Source organism: Camelina sativa, chromosome 9, assembly GCF_030686135.1.
Source record: "Camelina sativa cultivar CO46 ecotype springtype chromosome 9, ASM3068613v1".
Taxonomy (NCBI): domain Eukaryota; kingdom Viridiplantae; phylum Streptophyta; class Magnoliopsida; order Brassicales; family Brassicaceae; genus Camelina; species Camelina sativa.
In genome coordinates this window covers 36930552-36957577 of record NC_141888.1, presented here as the reverse complement: position 1 = coordinate 36957577, position 27026 = coordinate 36930552, and the positions used below count along the sequence as shown (strand labels likewise).

Here is a 27026-nt window from a genome sequence, read left to right as displayed (position 1 = left end):
CACATTCCACAATAATCAAATAAGGTAAACAAAATTCTTAACAAGAAGGATATTTTACATTGGCCAAAAGATAGCAAGAAGGATTGATATTACATAGACAAAAGCAAGCCTTCCAAAATAGGAAAAGTTGCATATTATTCTTTTTATAGACATGTTCATTTCCCGGTCATAGTATGACTAAAGTAACCGAAAACCGGTTTTGGTTCGGTTTGATTTTGGGTAAACCACCAAAATCTCTGACCAAGTAAAACACCACACTAAGGCCATCTAGATCATAATACACATTTTACAGTACATTTATCCACACAATGTAATTGATTTTGTAAGTTACCTTTCATCTCAAGGCAGTATCTTCTCCAGCAAATTCCCAAAGAAGAAACTGGTTTTGGCCCATCCTCCTCCTGTTCCAACTTGACCTTCTTCTTTCCATTTTCTGCTCGGAACTTTATTCTTGACGTCAATCATCATACTGTGTCCGATTTCTCCCCGCAACGCCTCGATCGTCTTCACGTCCACTGGATTCCCTGAAGCATCTCTAACATAGAAAACGTTGACCGCTTGTTCTCCTACTGTTGTCACACCAGCTCTCGACACTGATAGCCCGTGCTCTCTCAAAATCCTTGTCACTTCCGACAGTAATCCAACTCTGTCCTTTGCGCAGAGCTCCAAACTCCAACCCTAGAATTGCATTTCAGAGCATAACTTTAGAAAGTGTTCCTTCTAATGCAAGAAACATGCACCAAGAAAATGTGTTTACTTACCTCGCTAACTCTTCGATGGATTGCGGCTTCTAGACATTTGACAACTCTTTCTTTTTCTCCTTCTGATTCAAGAGTGCAACCATCTTTGTGTCTGATGAAATACTCCTGAGAAGCATGAGATCCCCTCGATGAAATCGTGGCGTGAAACACAATGTATTGCATATCCGTAAGCGTGCATACAATATCGAACATGAGCTTAGGTCGATCCTCGCAGCTCACATTTATCACAGAGTATCCTTTCTCTTCGCAATGCTCAACCGTTATTTTGCGCTCAAGTCCAGGAGAAGAGGAATCATCAAGCTTGGTCACTGCTTCATAGTCTTTATCAGCAAAAAACATCTGATGGAGCCTACGGTCAACGTGAGTCGACCCAATGGAGAGACTCGTCCGAGCAAATTTCTCATCTTCTTGTTCACATCCACGCAGCACGTTGTTGAGCTGTTCTTCCACGGCAGACAGTCTTTCTGGATCATCAACCGCTGTAGACGTTGCATTATCATTCACATAGAGGACACACGCGATCCTACGGTTGTGAGTCCATGCTTCAGCCGCCACCACGTTGAAGTTGAGGTCTGCTAGTACGGCTGAGACCTCAGACAAGAGACCAGGACGATCACGAGCAATAATCTCTATCGATGTGTGGTCGCCTAATGAATGGACACCGACTCTTTTACCAGGCCAAGTGTTTTGTGAAGCCGAAGCATGACCCTTTGGTCCTAACACCTTTTCAAAGAAAAGAATAAAAAAACAAGAATCAGATATATAAGGTAATAGCAAACCATTTGCATTACATTATACAAACTAAACATAGCTTTAGTGCTTTTATGTATATTACCTTCTCGATGTAATCAATGGTTTTGCTATCAGTAACCTTGTTTCCTTGTTGATTAGTGACATGGAATACTATAAGATGTGAAAATGAAATCAATTAGAATTTTTATTAGAAGAAAAAAAAAAGTTGTAAATGTAGAAATGAGCAAAACATTATTACCGTCCATGAACCATCCACCATCAGAAGATATATAAGCTTTAGTGATTGTAAGATCAAGATCAGTTAGGACTTGCACAACTTCAAGTAGTATTCCAGGTTTGTTCATACTGTCAACCTATCAAATAATATATAGTCTCACATGCATCAAAATCCCAGTTAAAATCATCAAATCGATTAAAAATCCGAGAAAGAAGAAAGATACTTACCTTGACAAGAGTGCATTCTTTGCAGCTAGTGTTATCTATAGAAACACTGCAACAACATAGAAAAAAAGTATGGGCTTCTTGGAAACAGCATCAATAGCTCTTTTAAGTGTGAAATGTAAAATAATTGTTACCTTGGAGGATTGATTCTGGTGCTCAAGTTCTCGTATTCAGGATCAAAATACGGCCAATAAACTTTAGCCATTTAGTAAAGCACAAGATCTTCTGGATACTAAAAGCTCTTCACACGTTCTGTGGTTTAACCAAAAAAGAACTAATTTTATATATCACCGGAGACAAAGAACAGGAAAAGGGATATAAGAAGAAGCAACAAACAAACAAATAAACTCAAAAGTAGAGCTTGTAAGTCTGTCAACAAGTTGCAAGAAGAAGATAAGATAGATATTCGAAGATTTTGCTTGTCGAGACAAATAAGTGAATCTTGGCCACTAAGTAAACAACTCGAGAGAAGAAGCAGAATCTAAAGAAGATAGAGATAAAAGATTTTCATAAAGAGAGACCACAAACAGATATTCTCTGAAAAAAAAAACAAAAACAAGAGACTTGTCTCTGGTCCTCCTTCTCATCAACCAAAAAAAAAAAAACAGAGGAATAGATTCCAAAAAGATCTCCTAGTAATGAAAAAAATCAAAACTCAAAAAGATCGTTTCTAAGACATGACATTAGATTCTCTCTCTCTATTTGCATAAACGAATTGATGCTTAAAACGAACTTACAAGTAGCTGTCAAAGTTATTAAAAAAAATATATATAGTTAAAAAGAACAGTAGTAGTAGTAGTGTAGTAGTAATAAACAAAAACTTTATGAAGGAAAATATCGTATTTATTGGTCAAAGACGGAATCTAAAATGTTACAAATCGAAACACTATTGTATACATACAACAATAAATGAATAAAAAAACATAAAATAATAGTATTTAACGGATCAGAGTCATCAGACAATAAGGCAACTTGCAACAAGATTGATTACACTACTCTAAGCAGCAGCCACCACATCAACAACAACAACCACTTGAAGAAGTTTAAGACAAAACTTTGTTAGTCGATTCACACACACACACACACAAAAGATTCTGTTACCATCAAAATTTTCAATTAGTTTATAATAAATAAGTGCGTCGACATCAAATTCTAACCATACAAATCGTTCTCGAACTCTGTCGAATCGCTAAATCTTACAACTTTTCTAGGTTTTTTTTTTTTTTCTCCAGACAAAGCCCAGAGAATTCGAAAGGAGGAAAATTAAAATCAGAATCGAATTATAAAAAAACTATAAGAGGGAGAGTAGTGAGAATCGTTTACCTCAAGAACTTCAAAAGAAAAAGAAAAACTTAAATTTTGTGGTCGGCGAGAGGGAGAGAGAGAGAGAGAGAGAGCGAGAGGAGAGACAAAGCTATTGAGAAACACAAAGAGACGATTCTCTTATAAAAAAAAAATTAAAAAATCCTTACATCTTCAAAAAAAAAAAAAAAAAGACAGAGAGAGATTTAACAGAGAGAGAGACAGAGGAAGTACGACAAAAGAAAGAAGATGTCTTTCTCTTTCTGCCTCTCTCTCTCTCTTTAAATGAGATTGGAACCCCCTCTTTCTGTGTCAGAGGTTTTAATAGGAATCTAGTGGAGAGGGGAATAGTACGACAAACCCTTTTTCTTTTAATTTTATTTAAATTTAACTGAAATACAATACAATATAAAGTAAAATAATGTTTTAATTAAATGAGTATTAGTCAGATATGACGAAGCGAACATTATAAATTAGTGGTGGTGTTTTAATACGACGAACTATTCGCTAACTCCCCCCACACAACACACGCTCGCTACATCGCGTGTCCTCTACTCTCCAATTTTTGCATTGTGGTTGGTTTACAATTACCAACATCGGTTTGCGTCGGTCCATGTTTTTGGAGTTTTGGACTTCGGAACGAGCAAACCAGACCGATTTGGTTAACTAATTTACTTGGTTTTGTACTATACACATACACAGTGAATGTATAAGCACAGCCATTTAAATACTAGTTTACGTCACAATTTCACAATGTTACTTAAGTGAATATTGAAATATTGCAACAAAGGCGCGTGAGAGAAGTAGCGTTTGGATCTCACGGGCTAGTACGGGCGGTCCTTTTTGTCGCTTAGTTGCTTCATAATTTTACACCAAGCCACGAGACTATTTCTTATTTTAAAGTTCGAAACACGTATAAGCTCGATTGGTTGTCGTCAAAAGTTTCTACAACGGGGTTAAAACAGTTTTGACAAGTAACGGTAAAAAATTGCAAGTCCCATTTCGTGATCAGTTTTATCAATAATATATATACTAGTACATTTTCTAAGAACATAACAAATTCACATGCATGTGCTGGGTGTGCATTTGCACAGGGTCCATTGATTTTTTCAGTTTTTTAGTTAACATTTAGGGTCCAAATTTTGTAAAAAAAAAAATTTACATGGAAAAAGGGTCCAAATTTTTTTTTTTGCTCTGGGTCTATACAACTATTGAGCCGGGCCTTCTACATGCTAATGATGAGTCTATCATTTATCATCTCAAATTATACTAGATTACATACTATTTAAAGTAAATGTTAGCAAGTTTCTTCCATTAGATATCATTGATTAAAGTCATAAGATGTAAATCCCATACAAAACTGACATTTCATGTCGATGTCATCGACAAAACTTCATGTTTGATAGATCCTGAAACTACACGAAAGTAATACAAAATAACAAAATTCTTTTGTAAATGTATTGTAACGTGCATGTTTCTCGTGTATACTTTGACTTACCAAGCACGTTTGTTTTAGTAACGTATTTAGACTTTAGAATAACTAACTGTTCTAAACTTACGAGTCATGTGATTAAAGTACTTCAACACGAGAAAAGTTGATTTTATATTTAAAATAATTAAATATTGGTGACAATACAAAACAAAAAAAAAAATGAATTAAGTTCAAGGTATTTTAAATAAATATATTTTCATTTCAGTTATAACTTAAACTATCGGAATGTGCAATATTGCTTGAAATTATTTCCCTAGCATGTAGTACTATGAATTTTAGTGGGTGTGAAAAATAATTGGAACCGGCCAAGTCGCAAAACACAAGAGAAGATTCGGTATATTTTCCCTTTAATCTTTTTCCCTTCCCCACCACATTCTTACGACGTCACTCTCTTTATTTCATTTCTCCAAAATTATCCCAGCCAAATAGCCAATGGTCCATTAATTTATTTAGTTTGCTAAGCTACACCATCATTTTGTCTTATGTAAACATATATACATACATCACAAACAGTTCACATATGTTGTTGTCAACCACAAACAGTACCACATATAACCTGCCAAAATTTCAATAATACACTGCCCCTACAAAGATTCTTATGAAATTCATTAAGAACTGGATCTTCGAATGATAACTTTTTGTAATTATAAGTCTAACAAATCCAAGGCTTTCCTGTTATGGGTTTAAAAGCATATAGAACTAGATGTAATTAATCTTCTCAGATACATATAGAATTAAAATATCCCTTTTCTCTCTTGTTATTACGTTTTTTTAATAAAATGTTAAATTTGATTTAAAAGAAAAATAACGTTTGTACAACTAGTGCAATATGGAGTTAATGAAAGGAAAAAGAAACTTTATACAACAAACTTAGATAGTTTTGAAACTAATAATGTGATGCTAGCCAAAACTGCAGAGCAGCAGTCATCAGTTTTGGCTATCGCGAGTAGTTGGTCCTTCACTTGTCTATCGATGTATTTGATCAACTGCCCTGCAGTCGTTGGGAGCTCGTCATGTCGCCTGCGATTTCGCTCACGCCATAGAGCATGTACCGTAGCTTGGAAGACATAACAGACAGTAAAACTTTCCACTCTGTCTTTCCAGGAGTCTGATAGAATCGTTATTAACGTTTGCCAATCCAAAGAGAACCGCGTTGCAAAGATCTTCTTGGCAAGATTAGACCATATACCTGATGTAAAACTGCAAGAGAAGAAGAGGTGGTCCCGAGTTTCAAGAGTATTATCGCAGAAAACACAAGTCGTTTGCAGGCCCTTGTTCCAACGTAGCATTCTGTCCCCGGTGGAAAGTCTATTTCTCGTCGCCAACCAGACACAAAAGGAGAATTTTGATGTTGCGTGGGAAAACCAGACCCCTTTGTACCAAGGAACCGTAGGCGAGACGGACCGAAGGTGGTTCCAAGTAGCCTTAGTAGAGAAATTCGCACGATATACATCGTTTTTCCCTTTCCATAATGTTGTATCCTCTGCATTTGTACGTGACTGCTGCTTAGAAGCCAACGCTTCTTCAATCGAACTTAAGTCTGCAGATCTATGCTGTCGAGGCCTACGATCCCATGCCTCCACAATCGTCATATGCTTACTAATCCCAAGATCAATGTATCCTCTGTCCCTCGTGATCTCAATCAGTCTCCCCAGTGGAGACCACTCATCATACCAGAAAGATGTACGTGCTCCATTCTGCACATCCACTCTGCAAAAGTCTTTAGCAAGATCACGAAATTTGAGTAGCTTCCTCTACATCCAGGATCCCAGCTGAGAAGTCTGCTTGATCGACCAGAAAGTGTCTTTGCGCAGAAGATAAACTCGACACCAATGAACCCACAATGACCGCGGATGCGACAAAAGCCTCCATATTAACTTCAAACAACAAACATCATTTGCTTCTTTCAACGATCTAAGGCCTAAACCGCCTTCGACCTTCGGTTTACAAACTTCCACCCAATAAATTTTTGCTTTATGCGAACTCAAATCAGGACCAGACCAAAGAAAAGCAGAGCAAATCTTGTCAATATCTCTGATACACTGTCGAGGAAGTCTGAAAGCGGCAAGCCAAAAATTGCAGATGCTCTAGAGTACGGAGCTTATTAAGTTCAGTCGACCAACAAAGGAGAGGAACCGAGCTGTCCATGATCCGATCTTCTTTTTAATATGTTCCAATAAGGGGCTATAGTCAGCAGAGGAGAGCCTTTTAGTGACCAGCGGGAGACCAAGATATCTGATAAGGAGCTGACCAACACTGAACTGAAAACGATCTTCAATTTCCTTGCAAGAAGAAACTGTAACACCTGCGAGATACACAATAGATTTCTCCATACTAATCCGGAGACCTGAGCGTTTAGTAAACTGATCAAATACCGCTAAGATAAAATATATTTTTTTAAAGATACTCCGGTTCAAACCTATTAATAAAAAGTAGTCTTATTGTCGTCGTCACACTAAGATAAATTCATAATTTCCACTAGAGATGTGAAAACTCCATAAGGCTTCTGCTCGAATTTGAGTGGCTGATAAAACTCCATAAGGCTTGCTTTAGATACCTATATTTAATTTTTCTTATAAAGATTATTGAAAGTGATGACGAAAGAAGCCTAGAGATTTCTTAAAAAGAGTTAGCTTTATAAATTGATGTGATAAATGGAGATATACAAAAAGCTTAATAATAATGTATCCCACATTTTGTGTTCGTCGTTGATTCCATTATTATCCTCTATTTTCTTCTATTTTCATTACAACGCCAAAACAAACAAAAATAAAGTGATGCCAAAGTGCTTTTCCTACAAAGGACATTGCTTAGTGGAACATGTGATGGCCTCAACCTCTCCCACCTTAAATGTTGAAAACCTAAAGAATATCTTCAAACACTGTTTTTGAAACAACCCTTATGCTCAATTCTCACCAAGACAAACAAAAATAAACTTGTTTCATAATGCTTACCACTTTGATCCACTAATAAAGATTGGTGGTTTCTGTTGAATTGAGAGCTTATTTTCACATGATGCATTGGGTTTTGAAAGTCAACAGCTACTATTTTTTCTTAGACAAGATTGTACGTCCAGAAGGATAGAGGTCTTGGGGATATGTCTTGGACTATATTCCCTTCAAATCTTAAACCATGTTCTAATTCCTCGGCAGAACTATATGTTGGAAAATATATACTTTTGACAAATCGATTATTGAGTGTGAAAATAATAACCAAGAAAATAATAATCCTTCTCACCAAGTAACCACCGCCATAAAAAAATAAAAAAGAATAGTGTACGTAAAAGATTTTGGTTTTGGATTTGAGTGTGAAAAGAGTCGGACCGAAAGGCCCAATAATTGTTGATGTTATCTAGTTGGGCCGGCCCTGCAACAAGAAAAGGAAATAGCAAAGAAATTAAAATAATAGTAGGAAAAAAGGAAAATAGAAAAGGAAAATACAAGAGTCATTTATTTTTCATCTGGACCGTTGCTTCTATATATTAGTGTTATTCACAGTCATATTTAGTTATTCAACATTAATCATCCCAACTAAAACCTCTTTTACATGCTTTTTTTTTTTGGTAGGAAACGGGGGAAAACCCCCCATATTACCTCTTTTACATGCTTCTCTATCAACATTTTTCATTTTTGCTTAATTTACAAAATGAAAGAAATCAATAATTGACAAAAGATTTAAAAGATAGGGAATCATTATTTAAGTTTTAGGAAAAAAAAAAAGTTTTAGGAGAGTAAAGAAGTTAGAAATGATTATGATATACTTATGGAAGAGTCTCCGTCAAGTAAACCTCTAGAAGGAAAACAAATTGGGTGAAAAAAGCACCAAAATCCCTGAAAGCTGCAAAATGTTTGGTGACATATTGGGACACACTACTCATTACCCATTGGCCCAATGGTACGTAGTTCTTTCAAGTCTTCGCAATTTGGATTTACATTCTTTTACGTAACGTCCACAAAATAAGCAAATAAGAAAAGTATAGGGTTGCATAATTTCTTCATTTTATGACTTATAAGATTAGTGTTTTTTTCTTTCTTAATCTTCTTATATGATCAAATTCTACGGTGAGGATAAGAAAATAAATCGAATATAAACTAAATGGATTATTTTAAAAAAAAATGAATAAATATATGTGGAATGAATACGTAATGTCTTAATCTTGTCTTATTTAGAAGAAGAAAAATGAATCATCGAGATAATGAAGGCTACCTAGCACCACCAAGACAAAAACACGTCTGACATTGTAAAAAAAAAAATATATCAAGGGACGTTATGCAAATTTGTAATCAATGTTATACGTGATTGTCAGTCGAAATATTCAATAGCGACTTCAATTTATACTACGATCCTCCTAACTCATAACCACCATTTTTAACAAATTATGACCTTATTGTATAAAAATTGAAAGCAACTAATAAAATAAAATAAAATAAAATAAATGTGCATCCGTCTTCGACTCTTCTTCGAACGTAGTCTTCGTACGTTGGAGAGAATTAGGAAGGAAAAAAGACCGCATTCTACACGCTTAATTATGCTTTTAGTTTACCACATCAGAAAGACTCTCTCATATGTATCTGTCTGGCGTATCCCAAACGCATTCTATATTACCATTCCTAAAATAGTAAAAGTTACGGCAGATTTTTACCATTCCATATATTATCTCAAGAAACACAAATGTTGCCATCCTCCTTTAGTTCCCCTATTATCTATCATTTCTTTAATTGTTAAATCCCCCATTACGGCCAGGAGTGTAATCGAATCTAGCAACTAGCAAAATTAAGGATTTTAAATTCTCCGTTATATACAAAAAAATGATCTTCTTTTATTTTGCTTTCCACCACTATACGTTTCTCGAGACGGCTTAGTGCATTTTAAAAGCTCCATCGTGTTATATTAGTGGTAAACAAGTAGGGATCGGACGAGTAATTAAATGATACTAAACGACCATGAGAATGGTACTGAATCTAAATTAGGCTTAATTGCTTCATCTAATAGAGGTAGAGGAAGGATCTTTATAGTATTAAAATTTTAGAAATATAAATAAATCTAAGGCTTAGATTATCTCAGTCCCACGCTTTCCTTTGTAAATTAATTACTAATAAAGTATTATTATAAACTAATCATCATATATATAACAAAATGACAATAATATCCAATTTAATTATTTTTAGTCTTCGAATAAACAAATTGTAGAAATATAAAATGTTGATACGAAGGGCGTGTTTAACGGGACTTGTTGTGTCTGAACAAAGAAGAAGAAAGACTCAAACTTCTCTCAACTCAACTCTTAAGAAAAAGAAAAAAACTCGATTTTTATTTTTGTTGTTGTGATCTTTTCCGAAGTAGAAATTATCAAACAGCCATGGCAAGGTTTGATCTGTCGTCGAAATCGTTCAATACTACTACCACCACCCATTTGAATTTTCCAAGAGCTTTCGAAGATCATCCAGATTCCGGCGTCTGTTCGCCTCCTCTGTGGAGAACAACAACAAGTCCACCACCCAACGTCCACCGGCACGACGACGATGATTACGAGAGCCTCTCGCCATCAGGTGTTTCCAAGGCTCAAGTCATCGCTCGTGGTCAACGTGAGCTTATGGATATGGTTAGTAAGATGCCCGAGTCGTGTTACGAGCTTTCGTTGAAGGATCTCGTTGAGGTTGTTAACACGGAGACGGAGGAGGAAGAAGACAAGGACGGGAAGGTTGTTTTCGATGAATTGCCTCAGAGAATACAAAAAACTAGGCCGAGTAAAGTCGTGAGGAAGACCAAGAGTGATAGATGGGTCGATCCGATTCGAAACGGGCATGTAAATAACAGTGGGTTTCTTCTGAAATTGGTGTTTCCTGTTAGCTTGGGTTCCAAGAAAAAGACGAAGAAGAAAGATGATGATGATGATGATGATGATGATGAATCTTCTGTCACAAGCAAAGCCTCTAGGTTTTCTACAAGACCAGAGGATAAAGATTGGTGGAAGAATGGATTGTCTGAATCGCGTAGGAGTACTCAAACTGGTCTTGTCTCAAGGATCAACAGTGGGAGCTCAAAGAGCAGTGGTACTGGTAGTAGCAGTAGAAGCAATAGCGATCGTAGTCGAAACAGTCTAAGGTACGCATTAACTCTGGCCTCTGTGAAATTAAAAGGTTTTTGGATTTGCTTTTTGTGAGCTTTGGTCTTCTTGATGATTTCCTAGTGTCTCAACTGTTTTGTGAATACTATTCTCTCTCAATCAATTCATGCATAACTCTCTCTCTCTTTGTTTCCTAATTCCGTAATGTTTGAATTGTGGGGTTTCGTAATACAGAGATGAAAACAGGGGATGCTTATCTTGCCTCTGGAATGTACATCAACGAGATTTGTAATGAAAAGTTCTGTAATGGTTATACACTTGTTTGGCTAACCAGTTCATATTAACTCGAGCCACATTTAGTGGAGTCTACAAATCCCTGGACGAATGAATCCGGGAATGATGAAGATGAAGCCAGAGGAGGACATGAACATCTTCTTCAATGTACCACATAAAGATGCTATCCTTTTCTTCTACTTGTAGTTATCCTCTTTTTTTTTTTTTTTTTTTTTTTTTTTTGTGTGTTTGTAAGTCTATGCAATGTATGTATAGAGTTTTTGATAAAATGTTATGTAGATAGATACTTGAGCTATTGCTAACATAAACCATCAAAAGTGTACCAATGTTCTCATCACTAAATATATCAAAATTTGATGTTTTTGAATCTTATTATTATTGATTCACTACTTTAGTAATCTTTTCCTTCACGTCAAGTTCAAAAAGAGTGAGTCTCTCTTCTATGATGTATCTCTGTTCTTATTTTTTTCTTTTTCTGGTGAGGTTGATGATAGAGTTTGGTCTTCATTGTAGACTGTGTAGTGTAAAATTCTCTTCTTTTTGAAGTCATCTTCTGCGTTTTCTTTTGCGTTTACAAAATTAGAAGCCGACAAGTCAACCACGAAACCTGTAAGGGAAAGCGACGCCGTTTTTCGTCTCGTCACCACGTATAAAGTTTTATTTTTATAGTATCCTTCCCTAATGATGGTTTAATTATACGACACAAATAATATTTTAGTAGTCGACGATGGCTTATTAGTCTTTCAAATAACATTAACAAAAAGTGCAACAAAACCCAAAACACAAGTTTGCAACTTTTTTATTACAGAAAAGTCGCAGTTGATTCTATCTAGTAGGACGGCGAAAGGCTGACTTGACCCGACACGATTGAATACAAATATTACCGTGTTTGATAGTTTTCCGAAACCCCTAAATTGTTTAGTCTTCTTTTTAAAATCTTTGTGAATTTCAAACTCTTAAAGGTCTTAAAGCCCGATTCTTGCTCCACCACCACCTACAGTCAGGCATGGAGTACTCATCATCATCATCATCATGTTTCTTCTTCTCCTGTTTTCGATGATGATCCAATTCCAAAAACCAAATCCTCTGAGGTAATTAGGAATGATCTTCTTTGAGCATCATCATCACTCTTACGAGGGACAGACCCGGAACCTTTCTTTGACTGCCTCCGCAGCTACTGATCAACCGAAGAAAGGACAGAAACCAGAGGATTTGCTTTAATTTCAAAGACCTGGTTGAGTTCGCCAAAACCAGGTCCTCCAACCCCAACAAATAGGTCACTTTGAGTCTTCTTTTGCTTTGTGGCTTTACCATTCTTTTCACTTCTTTGTGTACATGTTTTGGTTTTCAATTAGTGGCATTCAGTGTGATTGATATAAGAGTGTCAAAATAATGACAGCGAAATTTCGAGATAATTTCCGAGAATTCCAATATACTGTATACGTTTTTTTATTCACTCGGACTCGGAATCGGAGGACACATCTTTAAAAGGGAAAAAAACCCGAAAATACGCCACCTAATTTTTTTTTTGCCGTTTAATTCTTCTGAGTTATTAAATTTCCCGAAAATACCTGGTTTAATTTCAGTTGTCTTTAAAAATCTTCATTTTATTAATATTGATAGATCCATACTTAATGCATAACGATCCTTAACTCTAATGACGGAAATATTAACCAGGATTAATTTATAACCCCCACGTGTTTAATTAAAAAGAATTAATGATACTGTTGCCCTCTTCTTCTCTTCCACAGATTGATTTCGAGTTTGAGATAGATAGAACCCTAAAATTTCAAAAAAATCAGATTTGGTTTGAGAGAATGGTTAGCCAAAGTTCACGGACTGATGTTGTTTTTGGTGGCGGTCTGATGTTGTTTGCAAAGAGGACCCAGCTCCGGCTCGAATTCGCATCAGACCGTGAACTTTGGCTAACCATTGTCTCAAACTAAATCTGATTTCTTAAAATTTTAGGGTTCTATCTATGTCAAACTCGAAATCGATCTATGGAAAAGAAGAAGAAGAGGACAACAATGTCATTAGTTATCTTTAATTAAACACCTGGGGGTTAAATTTTAATCCTGGTTAATATTTCCGTCGTTAAAGTTAAGGGTCGTTATATCTTAAGTATGGATCTACCGATATTAATAAGATAGAGGTTCTGAAATTAAACCAAGTATTTTTCGAGAAATTTCATTACTAGAGAAATTAAATGGCCAAAAAAATTAGATAGCGTATTTCTCGGATTTTTTCCCATTTTAAAAAGTACTTAACAATACAATGAAAACGTAATATCAGATCTTTTTGGCATAATAGAGGGGATTGGGTCGATGGGCCAAAAATACGTAGGCCGCCAAACTAGCCTAAACCTTAAACTAAAGATAAGCTAAATCACTATTTTATTAGACCAGCTTTAAATACTTTGTTTGGATTTTTTTTTTTGTTTCTTCTTTCTGTATATTTTTTGCTAAAAATCTTTAGATTAAATTAAAAGTGCTGTATCCTTTGACAAAAAAAAAAAAAAAGAAGTTAAAAGTGCTGTATATGTATATTTTTTTCTTTCATTATTCCATTAAAAAAAAATTAATATAAGCCGAGGTAATTAACTTAAGGCTGATTCTGATTGAGCTCGATTTATTCGGTGCTTCAAAAACCGTACTTGATGGATCATTCAACGTAGCCGCACGCCCTCACCCACCCACTTCCCTAGAAGAGCTAACATTAGGATGGCTTGAACAAGTCAAATGCTTTTCTTTTTTTCTATCTTTTTGTTAGGTAAACCTAACAATTCGCCCTTGTTTACAGGATTGGTTCCATTTTTTTTGTTTTTCGTAGTAACCATCGATTCCAATTTCCTATTTAAAGATCCAAAACAATATATAAACAGAGGTACTGCAAATTAAGTACATTCAGTTTTTGGTTTACTGGAATCTTCTTGAGGCAGTTACTACAAAATTCATTACATATATATGAATATGAAGACCATAATCATATTAATGTTCTGTGCCGTATCATTTCTGGGTTCAATGAAAGTTGCTGCCGTGGCAAAGCAACTACCACAGTCATGCCGGCGGCTGGTGCTTGCAAAATGCCTAGATGTTTATTTGAACGGAGGTCTTTTCCCGCACGGGTTAAAGTGTTGCGATCGATTTAAAGTGGCAAAACCAGTACATTGTTTCTGTGCCCTCCTTGCGTCCAAAAATCCTGATCAAATCCGGAGGGTTAATTTAATTTTTGTGAGTTGTGGTATTCCTAAACCCAATTGTTCAAAGATCTAAAAAGTAAATATTTATATATATACTAAGAAATATATGTAACTCTCTTATTTTATTTTTTTAGTGTTAACTCACCCACTTTTGTTTTTTTTTTTTTTTGTAAATGTTAAACTTTTGTTTATCACCATTGGTGGTAATCTGAAAATGGATTCTGAAATAATATCTTAACTTTTTTTGATGAAAATTTGTAATAATTTATTTTTTATTATGTTATTTATAATGGTTTGTGATTAAAAATTTGTTGCTTATATTATAATTTTTGTATTTTAAAAATGTTTATTGAAAACCTGTCAATAAAACATTTGCATGTAATGAATAAAATTATTTAAACCTTTGTGAAATCTTTGTTATAGTTGTGAAGTAAGTAAAAGAATATAACTAACATGTAAAAAAAAATCTCATATGTTAGTTTTTTTTAAGAACAAATTAGTTTTGATTCTAACAGATTTTTTTTTTAAAAACTTTTTTACAATTTATTTTATTTGATGTTTCCTTATTTTCGTTTTTTGAATTAGTTTTATTTATTTAATTAATTATTTAATCCTAATTAAGTTTTTCTAATAGCAAGTGAATGTAATTTTTTACACATTTTAATGTTAGTTTTATATTTGTACTTCCCAATTAATATAGTACTAAGTACTATCCCGCGGAAAACCACGGGCTGAACTTTTATTTGATGAGAATTTGTAATAATTTATTTTGTTATTATGCTATTTATAATGGTTTGTGATTATAAATTTGTTACTTATATTATAATTTTTGTATTTTAAAAATGTTTATTGAAAACCTGTCAATAAAACATTTGCATGTAATGAATAAAATTTTTTAAACCTTTTATATTAAACGAAATTTTTGCTATAGTTGTAAAGTAAGTAAAAAGATATAACTCACATGTAAAAAATAAATCTTATCTGTTTTTTTTAAGTACAAATTAGTTTTGATTCTAATAGATTTTTTTTTTAATTTTCTATATTTTATTTTATTTTATGTGTCCCCTATTTTCGTTTTTTAATTAAAAATATTTATTTAATTAATTATTTAATCTTAATTAAGTTTTTTTAATGGTAATTGAATGTAATTTCTTACACATTTTAAGGTTAGTTTTATATTTGTACTTCTCAATTAATATAGTAGGATGATATTATAGAATATTATTTAATTTAAATTTTGTTTATTTTTTAAAAGTTAGCCAATGAGATTATGACATATAGTAAAAAAAAGGTTTGAGAGTATCTCTAAAAATCTCAGCAAGACCTTGTTTCCCTCTCATCAACTTTTTATTATTTTTTTTTGTTTTTTATTACTTTGACATCCACACCCACTAATGGATGACATGAAGATGCTTTTAGATTTATCTGGCAATTTTGACTTGAACTAGATAACCTTAAACATTTGATTTTTTGGAATAATATATAATTGGATTATTGAACTCCACTTTTAACTATGGTATTTATTATTACATTATGCAATGAAGTACCAGATAAATTTACTTGATTCAGCTCAGCCTTATGCAATGAAGTATGGTGTTCAAGATGTAGTAATTTAACTATCTATATCTTAAACAAGATTCTAATTTTAAGCACCCCATCTTAAACATTTTTTTCATTGGTAAACAACTTAATGCTGAGCTGAATCAACTAAATTTATCCCGTGCTTCATTGCATAATGTAATAATAAATACTAGATTAGGACTCGTTTCTATAGTACGGGTTGAAATTTTTTTTTATTTATATTGTAATTTTTATATAAAATAGAATTTATGTGATTGTTTTTAAAAGATGTTGTGAATAAAATATTATGCAATAAAATCATATGCTAAATACGATGGAACCGTGCTAGAGCACAGATTTTTTTTTTGTTTATTTGGTAATTTTTAAAGCACCATATATGTGATTGTTTTATTTGTTTTAAAAGATTTTTTTATGAAACACTATGCCGTTAAATCATATGTTAAATATGACTTATGGAAATAACGTATATTTTTTTATAGATTTTGACAAGCGGTACACCGCGAATTAAGTTATTTGATAAAAAAAAATTGTTTGTTAATTTTCTTTGAATTATTTAGTGTTTAAAATTATATATTGTATTTTGATTGTTAATTCTATGATTTAACCCATAACTTTTTGTTACAATATTAATTTAATCAACTTAATTAGATATGTCTATTAATTTAATATTTCTATTATTAACAAATTAATAAAATGATATTTTACCCGTGTAGCACCGAATTAATGAAATTTTAAATTTATATTAGTATCTACTCAAACACGTCATGTCATATTAACCCGTCATGTAATATTTTAACTCATAGTACACCATGAATTGTAATGTACTAATGTGTAGAAACATAATAATCATATGATAAAATTAAAAGACATGAACCGAAAGATGATACCTTATCAAAAGGTAACGATAGATTATTGATCGGTTTATTTTTTAGGAATAATCGGAAATCACTCTTAATCCGCAGAAGAGTGAATATTTTTTGAGATTTGTTTGCCTATATATAGTTAATAATATTCATTAGAGATTTTATTTTATTCTTTCGAATATCTTGTTTTAGAAAATCTTAAATCAAGATTAACTAATGGTTATTTTTTTAGATTTGTTTGCCTATATATAGTTAATTAAATATTTTTGGAGATTTTATTTTATTTTTTCAAATATCCTGTTTTAGAATATCTTAAATCGAGATTAACTAATGGTTACAACCTATATAACATATAATGTATCAAATAATTAATCTTATAACCTATAATATATAGTCTACAAAAAAGTTGTGTACTTCTGTTTTATTATGTAGAGGATACTTGATGGATTCAACAAACTTGATGACGTACCTCCCCCACTTCCTACGAGATCAGCTAACTGTAGGATGAGCTATTGAACTATAATCTGTTGTCTCTTTGGGTTTGTAGGTGTTTCTTTGTTATGGGGCACTCTGTTGTAAAAGGGTTCCAACTCTCTTGTATATTAATGAAAGTATGTGTTAAATTGACTAAGAAAAAAAAAATTAAAATAGAATCAAGATCCGCCCTTGTTCATAGGAATGGTTCCATATTTTGTATGAACCATCGATTCCAATTCCTATTCAAAGATCCAAAACAAAATATAAATAGAGATATTATTTCTACAGATTAAGTACATTCATTTTTTTATTTTAAAATATAATTTAATTATATATTTCATCATAAATGAGCCGGATTTTAATTGTACGCACTCCATCTTAACCAATAAAAACTATAAAAAAAATCTAGGTAATATTAGAAATAAATATTTAAATATATATCCATCTATGCATTCTATGACTAAATGTCAAATTAATGTCAACCATTATAATATATATATATATATAAAATCTAAGTATAATTTTTCTATATGTCGTATCTCATAAATAATAATTTTATCTCATATCCCGTCAATTTTAGATGAGTTAACAAACTAAGTTCTTTTTGTGTTTTCACTTATGACTACATGTGTTAAAATTTATTAAATAAAACATAAGTAAAAAACTATACTAATATTCTCATAAAATAGTAAAAAAAACTTTTTCTTATAAACTCATTAATTTTAAAATACCATATTATTAAGATAATTAAAAAAAAGAATTTTTTTTGGACAAGAAAAAAAAGATAAACAAAATTTTAATCCAATTAACCCTTAAATTAAAGTTGAATCAATTATAGTGTTATATTAAACATTAACATTGATTATTTATCGACTATTATGTATGATAAATAAGTTTTTATTTGACACATGTTAAAAACTTGAATGAAAATTAGCATATGAATCTTTTCATTTTGTTTGCTTTCCTTTTTCAAGTTTTTTATATTTTCAGTTACAAATAAATAAAACTATATTACAACGATAACCACAATTTTTCATTGATTTAAATAAATATTAACTAGAGATCCCTATTAAATGACTTAAATTTATTTTATTTTTTTGGTGGGAAATAACTTAACTTTATAGTTCATTGTTTATTGGTTAATACTTGTGCTAAATAAATAAAATTATTCTGGTACATGTCAAAATCTAATTGACCAAAATAAATAAAAGAAAATAATAATATATGTAGCTTTAGAAATAATTAATGTAAAAACAGAATTTCTTACGAAACCTAATCCTATTTGATAGAGGTTTTGAAAAAAGATGAAACATAAAAAGACAGATCACAAGCTTTAATTTCCGTGTTGTGGTTTAAATATACGATACACAAAAGTCTTCTTTATTTTGACAAAGTTGAATCTTAAAAAAAAAAAAAAATGGACTTTATAAGGAGAAGACGTAAACTGTCACAAACAGAGGAAAAAAAAAAAAAATATAAGAAGAAGAAAGAAAAAAAAAAAAGATATCAAAGATGTTGAGAGTCAATTACGTGGGGTTTCTTTTGCTGCTTTTATTATTGTGTTCTAACTCTGTTTCTGATGATTGCAAAACCAAATGTGGAAACCTCACGATCGACTATCCTTTTGGCACTTCTCGTGGGTGTTACCACGACGAGAAATTTCTCATCAGGTGTAATCAGAAAGAGCAAAAGGCGTTTTTAGCTAAGCAAAACCTCGAGGTGCTCAACATTTCCCTCGATGGAGAAATGCAAATCCTCATGAATACGACCCGTACTTGCTACAACATCAACGGAGATGTTACTAAAGGTCAAGAACATGGTGTTGTATCTACTGACTTTACTTTCTCCAGCAAGAACCAGTTCTTTCGAATTGGTTGCAATATAATCACCTCTGCGATATTTGATGGGCCAATGAGAGTTGCAACCGAATGCATTACATATTGCAGTTCACCTCAACTTAATGATGGATCATGTTCTGTTCGGGGCGGTTGTTGTAGATCATTTCTCGATCCTGGAGCCAGCAAGTTAAAGTTAGAAACAATGACCTATCCTAATCGGACAGATGTGTTTGATTTTAATCCCTGCATACATACATTTCTCGTGCAAGCCGGATATTACAATTTTTCTGGACGAGAAGATCTTAAAAACCTGCGGAACCTCACACAGTTTCCAGTGTTAATAGACTGGAGTATCAGTGATTTGACATGTGAGCAAGCTGAGAACAAATCATGCCATCAGAACAGCGTTTGCATCAACCGTAGACATGGGCATACCTGCAAATGTCAAGAGGGGTTCCAAGGGAATCCATATATCCCAAATGGTTGTCAAGATATCGATGAGTGCAAATTGAGCGATCGTCATTGTGCGGAGCATGAAACCTGTCGCAACACCGTTGGTTCTTTCCACTGCAAAAAACGTAAAGAATGGGAAATCATTCTTCTTGGTAAGTTTCGTTTACTTTTTTTTGTATCAATTTTATCAAGAACTCAAAATCATTATTAATTTGGATCCACAATTTTAAATGTAACCAGCAAGCATCATTGGGATCTTGGTCGTCTTGCTCGTCATCTGCGGCCTAGTGCTAAAATATAAGAGCAGGCAAAAAGGCAAATGCAGAGAGAAACGTTTTGAAGAAAACGGAGGCATACTGCTGGCACAACGACTCTTAGACTCGGGCACACATGCACCCATCAAGATCTTCAAGGAGGAAGAAATCAAGGCGGCTACTAACAATTATCACGAGACCAGAATACTGGGTAAGGGAGGGCAGGGAATTGTCTACAAAGGGATTATGCCAGACAACACTGAAATCGCCATTAAAAAAGCTCGAGTTGGTGACCGTGATCAGGTAGGCCAGTTCATCAACGAAGTAGTTGTCCTCTCACAAATCAACCATCCACACGTGGTGAGGCTTTTGGGTTGCTGCCTAGAAACCCAAACTCCCCTCTTGGTGTACGAGTATGTGTCCGGTGGAACGCTTTACGACAACTTGTTCGGTTCTTCTCTGCCATGGGAAGACCGGTTGAGGATTGCAGCAGAGATCGCCGGAACTCTTTCATACCTCCACTCCTCTCCTCCGGTCCCATTAGTTCACCGTGACGTCAAGCCCGCCAATGTTATCTTGGATGACACGTTATCCGCCAAAGTATCTGACTTTGGGTCTTCGAGGCTTTTCCCTGCAGACAAAGAACAGCTGACAACACTGGTACAAGGAACAAAAGGATATCTGGACCCGGAATATTTTAATACAAGCTTGTTGAGCGAAAAGAGCGACGTTTACAGCTTCGGTGTCCTTCTGATGGAGCTGGTTTCAGGGGAAAAGGCCGTGTTCTTTATCCGACCACAAACTGAAAAGTTCCTGGTGACTCATTTAGAATCTGCTCTGAAAGAGAATCGCTTAAGTGACGTTATGGACAGGAGGGTGGTGAACGAAGAGAATCGCTGGCAGATTTATGAAGCAGCACTGTTGGCTCTCAGGTGCACAAAAGTGAAAGGAGAGGACAGGCCAGATATGAGGCAAGTAGCTGCAGAGCTTGAAGGTTTGAGAGCTTCAGGGGCAACATGGGTCGAGTCTATCTAGATCAGGAGTTTGAAATTGAATAAAGTGATTGATATTTATTTCCTTGGAGTACTAAAAGCAAACTATCTATAACTTGTGTGTGTTGTTTTTTTTTGTTTTTTTTTAATTTCTTTCTTTTCTTCTGCAGCCTTTGGTTGTTTGTGTAATGCTTGAACCAGTACTATGTTTTCATTTCGGCTGATGAAGTTGCAATAAAAGATATCGTCAAGTTTCTAAGTCTCTCATCAATGACGTGTCTAGTAAGTAATAGAAGAAATAGTCTCAAAGATATAGGGTTGTTGTTGAGATGGTGAGAATATGAATTCAGGTAACAGGAAAACACTCTTGGACAAGTTCTTGAGTTGTCCGATATCATTTCGAAACAAGTTCATAGTATATTATAATCTATTAATCTATCACCCAAAAACATAGGTAGCCAAAACGAGAGAGAGAAAGAGAGGTAGCCATAGGAAATTACCATGGTCCCTTCTTTGTAGGAATCAATTCCCACTTTCCATATTTCCACGATTTGTAGGAACCATTAATCACAATTTCCCAGTATTGGCAGACCTACAAAATAAAGCAGAGATTATTCATAAATTAAAGCAAATTCATCTTGACTAGCTAAACTAAATTCATTAGACATGAAGATCATTCCATTGATTCTCATTGCCTTCATCATACTATTGTCTTCATTTCCGGCTCCGATTAAAGTAGCCAGCAGGGGTGCGGCTGGGGGTGGTGGGCGTGGGGGTAGGCGTGGGGGTGGGTATGCGCGTGGGCGTGGTGCCGCACCTGCGGTCATTCCCAAGAAGCAATTGCCACAAGAATGCAAAGAAGAGGTTAGAGATTGCATCTATGGGTTTATACACGGAGGCGTGACGTACCAGCTTGAATACGGCGCACCATGTTGTGTTAAACTTAGTAAATCATTACCATGCTTGTGTAAATTCCTTAAGTCCAATGATTCTAAGGAAAGCAGAGCTGCAAATGCTGTACTTCGTTCTTGTCGTATTGATACAACCAAATGTTCAACGATGCCAATGCCTCAAGCATGCAAACCTGAAGTTAGACATTGCGTCGCTTCACATATATACGGAGGCCTAGGGGCACCTCCACACCGCGGAGAATGTTGTAAGAAATTTGAGAACTCAAAAAGCTGTGTCTGTACATTAATTAACTCTAAGGATCCTCACGTAAGCAGACATGCTGGAGGTGTCATTCGAGGTTGTCAATTTAAGGTGCCCAATTGTTAGGGGCTGATTGATTCATTATCTATATAATAGTTAAAATAAAATAAGACCAATGTAGCTATATGTATATATATATATATACAAATAAAATAATTGTATGAATTATGCTTGATTTTTTATAGTTAAATAAAGGTATATGAGTATATATTATTATTGGATTTACCATTGTCATTTGTCGCTGTCTCAATACCTACCTCCTAGCTGTGGCTGCATGCATCCGTTCAATCCTCATTTATTTTAGTTTATTAATTGTTACTATTCACAAAGTAATCATATTAGATAATACTATAATAGTAAGGGTAAATATTGGGTTTTATAAAAGTGATACCCACATTGTTTGTCAAAAAAAAAAAAAAAAAAAACCCACATGTCATGAATAAATTTGTGTACAACCAACGAAATTTTGAAACTCTTGAGTATTGATTGATCAAATACATTTCCTTAGTAATTTTGGTGTATTTTGTTCAGAAACCTCAGTAAGTTTGTTTATTTCTTTGTAACAGAATATTTAGTTGAGTTGAGATATTTTATGGGTTTTTGTCATTTTCTCTGGCGTAGACAAGTCTGCGCTTCTGGTGAGGAATCCTTGACGATAGGAAAGGACTCTAAAAGGTATTAATGTAAATTAAAACTGTGCTTCTTCTAACCACCTTTACAGAGTCAATAAAGAAAAACAATTAAATTCATCCTTAGAGTGAACCTTTTTCACATTCTCTTTCTCTTAGCCAATCAGAATCTTTTATCTAATATTTTGTTTAAAAAATCAATTAAATTAAATTAAAAAACAAAACAAATTCTGTAAATGAAAGTTAAATATTAGCTTGATTTAAATTTTTAAAATTAGAACAAAATTATATGTTGGTTTGGGTTTATAAATGAAGTGTTAAAGTTTAGATTTTACAATTCAAACGAAATTATATGTCGGTTTGGGTTCACAAATGAGGTGGTTAGGATTTATATTTTACAATTAGAACGAAATTATATGTCGGTTTGGGTTTACAAATGAGATGTTAGAATTTAGATTTTACAATTAGAACAAAATTATATATCGGTTTAGATTTATTAAAAAGCAGTTTAAATTTTTAATTTTATAATAATATATACAAATTTTATTTTCTTATTTTATAATGGGATGAATGAAGAGGGGTGAACCCAAGTATTGTTCGTCTATAAATACTATAATCACCCCATTACCCTAAGTTCTCACTCATGCTTTGGTTTTCAAGTGTAAGAAAAATAAAAAGAGATTTATTCGAAAGGGTTATATAAGATGCCAAGAAGTTCATCGAAGCTGCTCGTTGTGATGATGATTTTCTCATTCTTGGCGGCGCTTTTCATAATCTCCCATGCTCAACCAGGTAAGTTTCCATATATAACATATACCATATAATAAATAATATGCAATCTCAGGTGTCATACTATATACTTTTACAGCTCCGTACGCATCAATAGTATTATTATTAATATGATTAGGATTTGTGTTTCAGGTTTCTCGTACGACACTAATCCGGTTTACTCTCCTGTACCTGCAAATTGTTTTAAGCCACCTTATTGACATCCATGAGAGTTTCAATTTGGTCACATGAACTAAAATCAAATAAATACAATAAGGTGATGTATGGGTGAAGCTTCATATATTGAGAATAAAAAGCTTGTGCGATCCATGTTATAATATATGCAGTTTGTAATATATACGGATATTGCTGGTTCTGTTCTTTTTTTTTTATGGCTGTCATCATAATCATTGGGATATCGACGAGACACAAACCAAATCGAAATCGACCAAAACCATATCATCATCAAATGAAACTACGAAATTGAGATCTAAATTCGGCAACTGAAATATTTTATATTTGTCAATATTTTAGTCTTAGATGACCCGCCACAACATAACCATCTACAACTCAATGAATAAATATATATTTGGCCAATAACAAAAGGTTAACAGTCAAACTCAAGATTTCAAAAACTTGATGCCCAGACAGCCATACTACAAAAACTTAAACTAATTCACATTAGTAACATCTTTTTTTTTTAAAACGTACTTTGTCCTAATTAATCAATTCTTTTTAGGACAACGCCGTGTGGCAAAGAAAGTCAAGCGGAGGAAAGCATGAACATAAAGAAAAGTCTAACTAAGAAGAGATGATGGATTGGAAACAATAAGCAGAGGGTTTGATGGCTACCTAGTAGGGAGTGACAAAACATTTTTGTGTGATATTTATAACAGTTAACTTAAAATTAAATTATCGTAGAAAGAATAATAATTAGAATAAACTCAAGTTTGATGCTCCACATATTTGTGCAGTAGTGAGGTTCGATAGTAGCAGTGCTATGTCCATGTTGATTAGTCACTATAGCTTTGATTCCAAATAAATCGTCTAAAATGATCGATAGGGCAACACAAGAAAAAGAACCCTTTAGGCCTTTAAATACAAAATTTATTTCACAAGAAAATTAATCCTTTAAAATAGTTATACTAAATAAATAAAACACTAGTTAATTATCTATATATCATGACAAGAAAGGTAGATTAGATATGAAATTTCTCACACTATAACGTGATTGTAAATACTAGATAAAAACACCACACAAAATCTAAATTGCCGTGTGGATAGGGATAACCAGGTTGAGAAAATTGAATAGATAAATTAAAAAAAAAATGAATAAATAACTTATAAATTACAAATTTTTGGTATTCTTTTGAGCTATTTGGAAAAAGGAAGTTGACCCCAAAAAAAAAGGTTTAATCATATTTTGTCAGTTTCTCTAGAGTAGACAATGGTCCAGGCCTCTGAGGATGACCCTTAAAACGATCGGCAAGAACGAAAGGATCAAGGATGTTATTGTAAATTTACAAAATGTGTTATTAACCAATTATAAACCTAATCGGACAGACGTGTTTGACGTAAATCTTGGCTTCTATACATTTGTAGTGCAAGCTGGATATTACAATTTTTCTGGACGAGAAGGTCTTAAAAACCTGCGAAACGTCACACAATTTCCAATCTTTATATCAGTGATTCGACATGTGAGCAAGCTGAGAACAAATCATGCCATCAGAACAGCGATTGCATCAACCGTATATATGGGCATACCTGCAAATGTCAAGAGGGGTTCCAAGGGAATCCATAGATCCCATATGGTTGCCAATATATGGATGAGTGCAAATTGAGCAATCTTCATTGTGCGGAGCATGAAACCTGTCGTAACACCATTGGTTCTTTCCATTTCAAAAATCGTAAAGAATGGAAACTAACCATTCTTCTTGGTAAGATATCGTCAAGTTTCTAAATCTCTCATCATTGACGTGTCTAGTAAGTAATAGAAGATATAGGGCTGTTGAGATTGTGGGAATATGAATTCAGGTCACAAGAAAGCACTCTTGGACAAGTTCTTGAGTTGTCCGATATTATATCGAAATAAGTTCATATGATATATAATCTATCACCGAGAAGGTGAAAGATCCATTTAGTTAAGCTCCACATACAGAGCCTTGGCCAAAACAGAGCTTTCAAACCCAAAGAGAGAGAGAGAGAGAGAGAGAGAGAGAGAGAGAGAGAGAAATTACCATGGTCCCTTCTTTATAGGAATCGATTCCCACTTTCCATATATCCACGTTTTGTAGGAACCATTGATTACAATTTCCTATTCAAAGACCTAAAAAGAAGGCAGAGATCATTTCTACAAATTAAAGCAAATTCATCTTGACCAGCTAAACTAAATTCATTAGACATGGAGATCATTCCATTGATGCTCATTGCCTTCATCATACTCGTGTCTTCATTTCCGGCTCCGATTAAAGTAGCCGGCAAGGGTGGGGGTGGTAGCGTTGCTGGTAGTGGCAGCGGCTCCATTGGTATTGGCAGGGGTGGGAATATTGGTAGGGGCGGCGTCATTGGTGATGAAAGTACTGTTGGCATCGGTTATAGGGGTGGAACTGCAAAAAACCCCAAGCCAGCTGGTGGCGGCGACCCCGGTGCGTCAATTGTGGTCATTCCCAAGCAGCCTGAGGAACCTGTGAAGCTGCCACCAGAATGCAAAAAAGAGGTTCACAATTGCGTCACTGCGCATATACACGGAGGAGGGGGGCCCCCTAAATACCGTGGACCATGTTGTGTGAAACTTAACACATCTGTAGCATGTGTGTGCAAGTTCCTTAAGTCCCATGATCATAAGCTAAGCAAAGGTGCAAATGATGTACTTCGTGGTTGTAATTTTAATAAAACCAAATGTTCGAAGGTGCCAATGCCTCAAGTATGCACACAAGAAGCCAAACATTGCATCCATTCACATATATACGGAGGCCTTGGGGCACCTCAAGACCGCGGAGCATGTTGTCAGAAATTTAAGTACTTAAAAAAATGTGTTTGTACATTCCTCAAGTCTAAGGATCCTCACCTAAGCAGAAAAGCTAAAGGTGTCATTCAAGGTTGTCGTTTTAATAACGCCAATTGTCTAAATTAAGATCTAGGGACTGATTATGTATAGCATAATGAAATGAAAATAATATCAATGTATATATAGTATCTACAAATTATGCTTGGTTTTTTATTTAAGTATATAGTATTATTATTGGACTTACCATTGTTGCCGTCTCAATACCTCGTAGAGGTGGCTGCATGCATCATCCGATGTCGTTCAATCCTCATTTATTTTTCTTTTTATTTCCTTTTTATATTAATTGTTATTTTATAATTCAGAAAGTAATAATCACTAGAAAAGATTAAGGGTACAATTGGGTTTTATAAAAGGGATACCCACATGTCATGAAAGAATTTAAGTACAACAAACGAAATCAAATACATTTGCAGTAATTGGTGTATTTTGTGCAGAAACCTCAATAATTTTGTTTAGAGTAGACAATGGTCCGGGCCTCTCTGATGATGACCCTTAAAACGATCGGCAAGAACGGAAGGATATTATTGTAAATTTACAAAATGTGTTATTAACCCATATTGTAGAATATGTAGACTCTCTATTA

At 34.0% G+C, this 27026-nt stretch overlaps 5 protein-coding genes and 1 long non-coding RNA gene across 6 annotated transcripts; 5 read left to right on the top strand and 1 right to left on the bottom strand.

The window, feature by feature from the left end:
- Positions 1–20: 20 nt before the first annotated feature.
- LOC104713366 (ACT domain-containing protein ACR3) lies at positions 21–3713 on the bottom strand. Its single transcript, XM_010430465.3, has 7 exons — positions 3279–3713; positions 2090–2207; positions 1959–2004; positions 1753–1867; positions 1597–1664; positions 762–1484; positions 21–678 (listed from the first exon to the last, which is right to left on the bottom strand). Exons 2-7 carry the CDS (start codon positions 2158–2160, stop codon positions 340–342), a joined length of 1362 nt encoding a protein of 453 aa, XP_010428767.1. The 5' UTR covers positions 2161–2207; positions 3279–3713; the 3' UTR covers positions 21–339.
- Positions 3714–9977: 6264 nt separating this feature from the next.
- LOC104713365 (uncharacterized) lies at positions 9978–11477 on the top strand. Its single transcript, XM_010430464.3, has 2 exons — positions 9978–10854; positions 11051–11477. Exons 1-2 carry the CDS (start codon positions 10109–10111, stop codon positions 11106–11108), a joined length of 804 nt encoding a protein of 267 aa, XP_010428766.2. The 5' UTR covers positions 9978–10108; the 3' UTR covers positions 11109–11477.
- A 7191-nt stretch (positions 11478–18668) lies between these two features.
- LOC104713364 (wall-associated receptor kinase 2-like) lies at positions 18669–21029 on the top strand. Its single transcript, XM_010430463.2, has 2 exons — positions 18669–19673; positions 19762–21029. Exons 1-2 carry the CDS (start codon positions 18743–18745, stop codon positions 20808–20810), a joined length of 1980 nt encoding a protein of 659 aa, XP_010428765.1. The 5' UTR covers positions 18669–18742; the 3' UTR covers positions 20811–21029.
- Positions 21030–21433: 404 nt separating this feature from the next.
- Positions 21434–22045, top strand: LOC104715863 (uncharacterized). The gene has a single exon (XM_010433237.3). It carries the CDS (start codon positions 21434–21436, stop codon positions 22043–22045), a length of 612 nt encoding a protein of 203 aa, XP_010431539.1.
- Positions 22046–23207: 1162 nt separating this feature from the next.
- LOC104713363 (uncharacterized) lies at positions 23208–23760 on the top strand. Its single transcript, XR_755605.2, has 2 exons — positions 23208–23400; positions 23530–23760. It is a non-coding gene; the product is annotated as an uncharacterized LOC104713363 (long non-coding RNA).
- A 1198-nt stretch (positions 23761–24958) lies between these two features.
- On the top strand, positions 24959–26624 carry LOC104713362 (uncharacterized). Its single transcript, XM_010430462.3, has one exon. The coding sequence runs from the start codon at positions 25778–25780 to the stop codon at positions 26507–26509; it is 732 nt and encodes a 243-aa protein (XP_010428764.1). The 5' UTR covers positions 24959–25777; the 3' UTR covers positions 26510–26624.
- Positions 26625–27026: the final 402 nt, after the last annotated feature.